Source organism: Melampsora larici-populina (assembly GCF_000204055.1).
Source record: "Melampsora larici-populina 98AG31 unplaced genomic scaffold MELLAscaffold_33, whole genome shotgun sequence".
Taxonomy (NCBI): domain Eukaryota; kingdom Fungi; phylum Basidiomycota; class Pucciniomycetes; order Pucciniales; family Melampsoraceae; genus Melampsora; species Melampsora laricis-populina.
In genome coordinates this window covers 414,627-424,947 of record NW_006768797.1, presented here as the reverse complement: position 1 = coordinate 424,947, position 10,321 = coordinate 414,627, and the positions used below count along the sequence as shown (strand labels likewise).

Here is a 10,321-nt window from a genome sequence, read left to right as displayed (position 1 = left end):
CTTCAAGCAATCAGACTTGATCCAATGAGAGGTCCTGTTTCCCAAGGAGGACTGCAGCTTTTGCTATCAAAAGGTATGTTTTGTTTGATCACTGTTGAGGATCTGGAATTGATAATTATCCATATTGTCTTCAGATATTGACTTTAGGAGGCTTTAGATAGAGGGTGTATCAAGTGGAATACTAGACAGCTTCCCTGAGAATGATTGTGAGTGCTCTAATATTTGTTTGCTTCATGTTTTTCTTCCCTATGAGGCACTTGAAGCTAATTTAAATGGGTCATATCATAGATGTTATGGAAATTCTCAAGCCGGTTGAGTTGATTGTAAACATCAGAAATAAACTCCAGCTCTCTGAAGCACTATCACCTACCTTGATAGAAATAGATGACTCCTTGATTCAAGGCAGCTCTTTATCAAACCCAGCTATTGTCAAGTCATTGACATTGAAGTCTATGCAGCACATGAATGAAAAGACTACTTCAACTCAAGAAACTCAATGCTTGTTTTGCGTATTGCAGCATCTATGGACTTTCTATCCAAATTCAAGGAGGTGTATAAAGACCAATGTGGAAACATCACCATTTTGAACAGATTTCAAAGATAATCCAATGCCAATCTAAATTAAAGCCTCATATTGAAACATACCTTGAGGGAGGGGATATTGATCCTTACATGGCAAATCTTTTTTTAAGTCTCAACTGTTGGAATCTCTGTCTAGATTTCCTCAAAGACCGCCTTCATTTATTGCATATCCAGGACTCTGCATTGGAAGGGGGACAGGCAGAGAGATATGGTCTGGATATCAAAAAAAAGGAAAAGTATCTTTTTGATCAAGATACTTTCATTAGCTTGATGGTTATAGAAAAGACTGATTATCCGGAACTTGGAAAACATTTGGATAGTCAGTTGGAAATGGATAGTAAGTGTTTCTTATTCCAGCCCCAATCTTACAAAGAATACCTTACAGCAAGATTTGGGTCAGCCAATAAAAGATATCATTCTCTGGCACCAAAGCTGTTGAATTTCTCAAAAATCAAAATTTTTTCCCAAGCAGATATCAGCAGAAGACTTTGATAGCATCAAGAGACAGATTTATTTGCTGATTTAATGTTCAATGGATGGCTGATCAAGTTTTTCCTTATGTATTTGTAGACAAAATTGGACACTACAAATTCAAATCAAATATCTTGCTTCAAATTGTGGACGCATGGAAACAGCCCCTCAATCAACATGTGGAAGCTGGACGTTTACAAAAATCAACCAGTCAATATGTGTCACCTTCAATGGTTATACCAAAGAAAGATCTTGTGGTGTTACCAAGGTGGATTTGTGATTATAGGGTCCTTAATAAATATACCATTAAGGACAGAGAACCATTGCCCAATCCTGATGAAGCTGTGAGGTTGGTGGGTAGTGGGAAGATTTATTCATCATTAGATAAAATTAATGTGTTCTTCCAGACTCAAATGGCGGAAAAAGATACTCCTTTGATGGCCGTGAAGACTCCCTGGGGGTTGTACAAATGGGTAGTCATGCCCATGGGACTTACCAACGCACCAGCAACTCAACAAAGAAGGTGCAAAGAAGCTCTAGGTGATTTAGTGAATAAAGTATGTGTTGTGTATATTGACAGTATTGTGGTTCTCTCTCAGACAGTAGAGGAACACAAGCATCACCTGCGGGAAGTACTGCGTTGCCTTTGAGCAGCAAATCTCTATTGTGGAATTGAGAAGACACAATTATTCAGACGGGGGATCGATAAGATTGGCATATTTTTGAGAAATGCCCCAGCAGATCTCACGCCATTTCTTCAACTTTGGATGTAAGTCCCTCGCTGGAGTTGGTGGTTAGGTCTGGCAAGGGACTTAGTTAAGTTTGCTGTTTTTTGTGAGGTTTGAGTTCTTTTGATTGCTTGAGATCTGTTAAACTTCTTGGTAAAGTCACTGAAATGCTTATAAGACTAATACTCTACAGAAATCTTGGGTATTATTGGGGCTGACATAGACAATTCTTTGTTTTAAGCCCTTATTGTGGCACTACAATGCTCCCACAGAATATTCAAGCACTGTAGGGGGTATCCAAGACCCAACAGCAGCTGGTTACAAAAGAAAGAAATTGTAAAATTTGCTGAAAAGTTAAAAAAGTTTTTAAAAAAAAGTTGTAAGTCAAGCAACCAATCAAGGAGCAGCTGTATAAAAAAATCAAAATCAAAATCAAATTGTTGTATATAATATTTAGAACTCATAATTCAATAGATTTGATTATATGATGATGATACAAAATCAAATGAAAGTGAATAAGATTAAGATTTTTTCTTTTTGGTATCATCAACAAAGACAATATTTTCATCAGGAATTTTACCATTTCCAATTAAATCAGCAAACTTTCCAGTAGTTTCTTCAAACAAATCTAAAACCTAAACAAACCCCCCACCGAAGAAAAAAATTCAATCAATTCAAATTAAATTAAATTTCAATATTTTCCCTTTTTTTTATTAGTTTTTTGGCGGGGGATTGGAACTTACTTCATCAGATACATCACCTTGGATTACAATCTCATCTTCTCCTTGATTGTTTTTGGTCACTGATGCTCCAGTAGCAAATTTAGATGCAAATAACTTAGCTAATTTCTTTAAATCAACACCTAAACCAAATTCCAACCCCCCAAAGACAAAACAAAGTAAAGCTTCAATATCTCAAATCCAGATCCAACTCGAGATTAGAAAAAAAGAAAGACAAAAGATTCACCAAAAGCTTCAAGTCCATGAACGGTAGTGATGCGTTTCCTCTTAGTTCTTTCAACCGTCTTAACAGTCACTTTAGAAGCCAAGGTTTTTTCCTTTAATCTAACCAATCTAGCTTCTTCTTTAACTTCTTTCTTCAAGGCTTCTTTATTTAATTTCTCAACTTCTTTTAACCTCTTTTCTCTTTCTTCTATAGATAGATTTGATAATTGTGATTCTAATTCGATTAGGTCTGGATAAAGCAGTTTGTATTGAATTGGATTTGTTTCTGAAAGCCATGTTTTACATCTATGATCGATTTTTCAAAAATTCCGTTAGTTTTCTATTTCCCATGGGGTTTTTGGCTACGGGAGGGGTTGGGTTTGGTAGTTACTTTGATAGTCTTGTTCCGAATTCGCAATATTCGATTGGAAATGAGCAAACTAGAATCAGAATCAGAATCAGAATTAGAATTAGAATTAGAATTAGAATTAGAATTAGAATTAGAATCAGATAAGTTGATGATGATTTGTTGTGATAAATGAGAATGAGTTAACTTACTTTTACAATATAAGATTTGATTGAGGATGACTGGTTCTAGTGTTGGAGTGGATTCAGTCATTTTGTTGGTAAACAGTCTTGATTGAAAACCAAATCGAAAGCACCGAGTTTGATCGGGGTAGAGTGTGAAATCGAAAGTGACATGTTGGCTGATAAGACTGTCACTGAGACTGTCACTGAGACTGTCACTGATAGCACTCTGAGTATCTCTCATCATCATCGATCACTTCAACTTCAACAATCACAATTCATCAAAGTAAGTTCATCATCTCATCATCATCATCATCAACTAAATCTAATCAAACTCTTTCTATACACAGATGACCGAACACCAATCCAAACCATTATCATCAAGAGAAGATGTATTATCATTCCTCGACGATCTAGACTCATTCACTCCAACCTCTAAGTCCCAAACCCAAACTCAAACCAACCCAGGAACGAGCAATCCAGGACTCACCAATCCCTCAAGTCCAAATCCCAGTCAAAACCTAAACCTCAACCCAAACCATCCTACAAGTTCAAGTTCTAAAACAGAAGATGCACAAAGTGTATTAGATTTCTTAGATGAAATCACCCAACGTTCTTCTACTCCAACGGCTAGTCTTCAAACCAAGAAACTAACCACCACTCATCCTCATCCACTTTCACGAAAACCATCAAGTTCTTCATTAACTTCACCCCCACCAAACTCATCCCAACCCCGTAAATCAACCGAATCCAATCGACCTCTTCCCACTGAAACTGGATCTGGATCTGGAGTAGTAAGTAGTGGTGGTGGTTGGGGATGGGGATCGGTATTGAAACAAGCTACTTCAAATGTCTTGAATCAAGCTATCAATGCGGCTGGGCAAGTTCAATCGGTGGTAGTAGATCCTTCTAAATCTTCGGATTTGGTTAAACATTTTAATGATAATCTACAACACCAATTAAATGGTCAAACCGAAACAGCAAGGAAATGGAAAGAAGGGATGATGGGATATGTGAAAGCAAGTGGGATTGATCAATTAAGTGTGTACAGAGACAAAATCCTTGAAACCATCAAAAAGAAGCTTTTTTTAGGATTTAATAGGATATACTAAATCTACCCTTTTTCTTTCTTGGGAACTTTTTTTCCTTTTTTTTGGTAGGTAAAGATTTACAAGCTACTGGTTTGAAATCTTTAACAGAGATTATGAATACGGTGGTACCACCTATTTCAGAACATGAAATCATTGAAGTTCAATTATCATATGATATGATAGGATATGATGGAATCGAAACACTTGTTTATAAATCATTATCAAAGGTCAGTAGTAGAAGAAAACCGAGTTTCAAAGTCCAAAAGACTAAAACCCCCGTAGAATTTTACTAATGATGATGGTTTTATATCATTCATAGATTATGGAACAAGTAGATGGTGGCGATTTAGTTTTGAATAAAGGAGAAGAAGAAAAACCAAAGGAAAGAAATTCAGATGAACCCGAAAGAGATTTACAAGCGGTTTATGGGATGACCGAAGGTTATAAATTAGCTCTGGTGAGTCCTTTAAATCCTCCAAAGAGAAACAAACCGCCAAAACTTTCTATATTTTTTTCATTGGATTTCTTAATTTCGATTTTCTTTTTTTTTGGTAGGCGAATTTAGAACAAATGATTAAAAGAAAAACTCAAACTGATTTATTAAAGTCAAAACCCGAAGAATCCGAACCTATTAGCTCAGATTTACCGATCACCAAATCATCCGTTTATATACGAATCCAACCTATCCTTTCACGTTTACCAGGTTTAAGTCCTTCTTCATCAAGTATGACTACCAATCCATCTAATCAAATTCAAGATGGTGCAAAAGGTATCGGTGTGATGGAAGAAGATCATTTGTTCTTTTTGATCTTGCTAAGAGACTTAAATCATTCCATGGATCATGCTACTTTGTGTCAATCTATGCCGGCGGTTTGGCTTCAGATCCCATTTGAAGAAAATGAAGTCAGTTTTTCTTTTCTGACCCTTTTTCGGTCTGTTTTTTGATTTTGATTTTTTTTTGATGGGGGTTTTTGGTTTAGTGGGTTGAAGAAGTTATGGTTGAAGTTCTTCGTAGAGGTATAGAAGTAAGTCTGATTGGTTTTCCCCTCTTGATAACCTGATTTCGTTTCTTATCTCATGATGATCCAAGAGTTAATGGAATCGAATCGATCTGATTTATAAATTTCATCTAGGTGATTGGACAACAATATGTGAATGGTAGATTAAGTGGTAGATCAGTCAAGAATTCAAATCCACCGATTGAAGAGAAAGAGAAAGAGAAAAATGAATCATTAGAGAATGAAAAGAATGATCAAATTGGATTACAAGCCTCTACGAGTTCATGAATGAAAAATGAAGATTTTTGTGAAGGTCTGGTACATACATATATTGGTAGGCTGGTTGTTTTTTGGTTGTTTTTTGGTTCTCTCTGTGTGTGTGTGGGTGTTTTCCTCGTAGGTGATGAGGTACATATTGAGAAATGAAGTAGTAGTTTAAGATATATTTAAGTAAGAATCAAAACTTAGGGATAAATGGATCAGGTTGTATTATTAGTGTTTTTTTCTCTTCATCATTTTAATGTATGTACTTAATCATTTTACTTTTTACTTTTTATTGAGCTTCTTACGTAGATATTAAGACTACTTTGTTATTTTGTTCTTTTTTGTGAGTAAACAGATTTGGAGATTATATTCTTAGTGGTTTGAAGTTCACTGTTTTGTTTTGGAGTGATTGTTAATTGATCTGATAAGCTTATGATGAAAGCTGATGAAAGCAGATGAGTGATGGATTGCTATCCTGTGACGTTGCGCTAGCTGAGCACACGGACATCCCCGAGCTACAGAAGTTGTCACGGGTATGTTCCGATAAGCCCGAGTGCTCAGAAGACGGGGCCATGATAAAATTTCCAAGCCAATCGAAAGTTCTCTCTAGTCCACTTGGTATACAATTCAACAAATCCTTTAATTATGTTCTTCTCACCTTGTGGTCCATCCCAAAGGACCTTCAACTCAAGCTTCAAACGATTTCTATCAACTGCCCCACCGACTACTCGAAAATTAAAAGCTCGACCATTGATTGGTAGATATACAGATAGTTTTCCTTGTGAGTTAGCAAGGGTTCAATCAGGTAGATCAGTCAACCTTCGAGATTATGAAACTCAAGTTAAGATGAAAAGGTTCTCTTATGATTTAAAGTTAAAAGATGGAAAAGTTTTACCTGCTGAAGGTAATCAGTTTATAGGTTAGCCCAAATCAAGTTCTTGATCATCATTCATGGATCTAGATGAAAAAAAAAGGATTTTAATTTTGTATAACTACTGATTGATTGATGGGTTATGATTTATGATACTAATAGGTCCGAATGGATGTTCACTTAGAGAACCATTTTCTCCTACGTTTCAAGAAGTCGTAAGAAACTTTAGAGGTGTTAATATTTTAATTTATATCATTCCAGAAGGTAATCAATCGATACTATGATTAATTCTTTTTCAAATGAAGAACTTAAAACTAAATTGTTTTTCCAAAAATTAGGTACACCATTACCGAAGACATTAACTTTACTTCATGAACATAGTGATCATTTCTCATTACAATGTAGTCAACCAATGACACTTCCAGGTAAATTTATGATTTTTCTTTCGGTCTTCTTTTACTGTTTCAGTTAATCTTGATTCAAACTAATCCTCTTGTTTACATGATTTTTTTTTTCTTCTTATAGAATTGAATGAAGAGATTACAAAGTTTTTGGAACTTCATGCTAGAACGATTACCAAGGAAGAATTTGATGTTGAATATCCATTTGAAATCTAGATCTTGACTTATAAAAAAAAGTGATATAAGATTGCATTTTAATTAATATCTTGGAATGATACTCTAAAGCTTATACCATGACTGACTTGGTTGAGGAGATATTGGAATCTCAGGGGATGAAGTATCGTCTTGTTAATATTGTTTGATTTCACGGGTGTTGAAGTTGTTGAATCATCTGGATTTCCACATAATGACCTCCTCACCAATCTGATTTTCCCAGTTCTTGGGAAATGAGACTGCCTGCAGTCTCATTTGCAAAAACCCAATCTCAAACTCGGAGACATTGATGCCATGCAGTCATGCGTGTGTGTTGGTCATTTTTGCACGTCAAACACTCCAGCCCAAAGGATTCAATGGCTATGTTCGAAAGTTAAAAGCTTGGGTGTTTCAAATTGGTGTTTCTGATTCCTGATGCACATCCTGGATCGATCCGGATTCAATTGATCAATTAAATTGAAATCATCGTTTCTCACCATCGATTTCCTACAGTTTTCGGTGTTGGACAACATCCTATCTCATTGATATCTTCCTGCCTGCATCGTAGCATAGCAGCTTACCAGCTGTCCATTTCAAAAATAATCAACAGCATATTAAATATCAATCTTCTTCCAGATAATAACTAGATTTTTTTCCCTTGGATATCTGATAGATCAATTAAAGATTTAGAATTGGTTTGAGACTCAATTACCATTGCTTTGGTTCATTGGGACCAGTGCTTTCTTGTTCCTTTGTTTGGCTAGAATTTGAATCCCTGCTACATTTTCAACTCCAACTGATGTTGGTCATCCAATAGATTCCCTAGGTTTTTTTCTTGAATCTAACCTGGGTTCCACCTGATTCAACTATCCTCAATAGGAACAGTTTAGATGCTTTGGTAGGAAGTCATATTTGAATATTGACTTTGAATGAAGATTCTGATGACTTTTCACCTACTATATGCCTTCAACATAGGATTTTGTTTATTCCCACTGCCATCATTTTCTTTTTGAAAACACATCCATCAAGTTGGTTCAATATGTCTGATGGCAACAAGTGCAGCCTTGGACACTGATGGTCTTGGTCTTCACTTTCCAGTTTTAATGCAGCATCCAAATGAACCAGAGAGGCCAAAAATTTACACATGCTGGCTTTGTGATGGAAAGGAAATGAAGGATTACCGCTGCCATTTGAAACTTGCAAACCATCAGGGTAGAGTGGCAAATTATCGCAAGTCTCTGCTTGATGCAGGTGCCAATGTCACTTTCAACACCATGTCACAGGGAGATATGAATGTATTTGAAGGTGATGAAAGGTATCAAGCGCTCATAAAATCTCCAACAGTTGATGATGATATAGACATAGGGTCTATACTCTCAGAAGATTCAGATGGAAGTGATGAACTCAAAGGAGAAGATGATCTATCAGATGATAGTTGGGGAGATGAAATTCTTTTGAATGCAATTCATAAGAAGGATTCAAGTGATGATCAAGCAGTGTATCAACCAGAACCAAGCACAGATACCAACATTTGTAGTGTGTGGATCAAGATGCTGGGAAACTGTTTCCCTCTCTCCAAGAAAGAGGTAAGAGGTCTTTTGGATATACCTCCTTCTTCTGGCCAAAAACAGAACAAACCAATGACACAACAATGTGATCACTTTGTCTCTTTAGGATGCTATTGCACTTGTGTCTTTGGGGGGCACACACCTGCGTTTTGCAAGAGCAATATAGGGCTATTAAAATGGATTATGAATTTTTGAAAACCAATTTGCCCAATTGGTCCACTTTGTCTTCTTTTCAGCAACACATGAAGGAATTGATGGGATTTAAGGTTTGTAATTTTGTTTCTACCTTAGGGAAACCCTGTTCCACATTGTCAATTGCGGAGCACCTGGCTCTGGTCAGTCTGGGATTTCGACTGCTGGTTTGGGTGGTTTCACATTCAAAGGATAACTGGCTGATTTCTCATGCAAAAATCCTTTGCACTCATGCAGAACCTTTCCAATCCCAAAGTGGCCAAGTATGTACAATTTGTTCCTCAAAGGTGTTCCAATGGGCTGGTTTGTGAATTTAGGGAGGGTGACAAATGGCCATTCTGGATTGGAAGCTGACCTAACAGCACCAATGCTACACACTCATCATGGGCATTTCTACTTATATGAGCCTCTCCATCTCAAGAATGGAAGAGTGGTCACCCCCACTCACTTTTATTACTTGGACAACATCTTAATGGCAAAAGTTCTCCCAGTGGGAATTAGAGAATTTGCAAACTCTTCCTGCTTGATACAGATACCAAAAGGAAACAATTTTCACCTTATGGAAGCAGTTGCAGTCAAAACTTTTGATGTACCTCTTGATCAAATGAAAACAACCCATGGTTTGGTGCTCCAAAAGCATTGTGGGGCTTGCATGTACCATAAGTGTGGTTGAATATTCTGAACCAGACTATTGGAATTTGCAACAGAAATTGATATGTCTGCCCCTGTGATGAACTAATTTGACCAGAGCAAGATCATGTGTACGGGCCACAAAAAGTCATCTTACTTCCAAACCCTTGGCGGGTTAAAGCTCAGGGATGTGTCATTGGCCACCTTCCACTGACATTGTATAGTGAGGACACTTCTGGTAATATCAGCAAACAATGGAACAAGCACATATCATACTACATAAATATGTCTGGCCTGTCTGAAAAACTCATTCATCTTGACTTCAACTTTATTTATTGCAACATCAAACACAGCTTCTGCTCTAGAGCTTGGTGATCATGTTGTGGATCAGCTAAAGTATGTACCTCTGAAACACTAGGTGATTGTGGTTTTTATACACCAATGCCTGATTTCCTCCATATTCCAGCACTTCAAGCGCTCAAGGTGCTCATGCTTATGATGCAAGGATCAACCAAGAAGTCATGATCATGACCATTCCATGGTGTTTTGTGGTGGATTCTCCCATGCATGCAGAGATTTCAAACATACTTAATCCCGCCAGCACTCTGACTCCATGCTGTATGTGCCTGTTATCTGCATCAAGCATGGCAGGCAAAAAGACCACATGTTACATCCAACAGTTTCTGGAGGTCAGTCCAGGTGGTGTACAGGTGGGCCTTGTCACACCATGTCATTAAATATCCAAGTTCAACCACATTTTACCATAGATGTCAGCCACAGCAAGATGTTGGAATGACAGAATTGCCATGTCTTCAACTTTCTGGAACATATCTGGTTGCCTAGACATTCCCCACAACTAAT

At 37.0% G+C, this 10,321-nt stretch overlaps 4 protein-coding genes across 4 annotated transcripts; 3 read left to right on the top strand and 1 right to left on the bottom strand.

Moving 5' to 3' along the window:
* Window positions 1-2,300: 2,300 nt before the first annotated feature.
* On the bottom strand, window positions 2,301-3,363 carry MELLADRAFT_44425 (uncharacterized protein; the record flags this gene model as incomplete). Its single annotated transcript, XM_007412810.1, has 5 exons — window positions 2,301-2,416; window positions 2,525-2,643; window positions 2,748-3,031; window positions 3,117-3,165; window positions 3,284-3,363. The coding sequence occupies 5 exons, from the start codon at window positions 3,342-3,344 to the stop codon at window positions 2,303-2,305; spliced, it is 627 nt and encodes a 208-aa protein (XP_007412872.1).
* A 62-nt stretch (window positions 3,364-3,425) lies between these two features.
* Window positions 3,426-6,042, top strand: MELLADRAFT_78477 (uncharacterized protein; the record flags this gene model as incomplete). The annotated part of the gene is made up of 7 exons (XM_007412912.1): window positions 3,426-3,539; window positions 3,604-4,294; window positions 4,414-4,571; window positions 4,664-4,801; window positions 4,900-5,247; window positions 5,325-5,369; window positions 5,478-6,042. 7 exons carry the CDS (start codon window positions 3,426-3,428, stop codon window positions 5,628-5,630), a joined length of 1,647 nt encoding a protein of 548 aa, XP_007412974.1.
* A 209-nt stretch (window positions 6,043-6,251) lies between these two features.
* MELLADRAFT_89849 (uncharacterized protein) lies at window positions 6,252-7,094 on the top strand (the record flags this gene model as incomplete). The annotated part of the gene is made up of 4 exons (XM_007412913.1): window positions 6,252-6,525; window positions 6,640-6,741; window positions 6,816-6,902; window positions 7,003-7,094. The coding sequence occupies 4 exons, from the start codon at window positions 6,252-6,254 to the stop codon at window positions 7,092-7,094; spliced, it is 555 nt and encodes a 184-aa protein (XP_007412975.1).
* Window positions 7,095-8,116: 1,022 nt separating this feature from the next.
* MELLADRAFT_108950 (uncharacterized protein) lies at window positions 8,117-8,804 on the top strand (the record flags this gene model as incomplete). The annotated part of the gene is made up of 2 exons (XM_007412914.1): window positions 8,117-8,656; window positions 8,745-8,804. 2 exons carry the CDS (start codon window positions 8,117-8,119, stop codon window positions 8,802-8,804), a joined length of 600 nt encoding a protein of 199 aa, XP_007412976.1.
* Window positions 8,805-10,321: the final 1,517 nt, after the last annotated feature.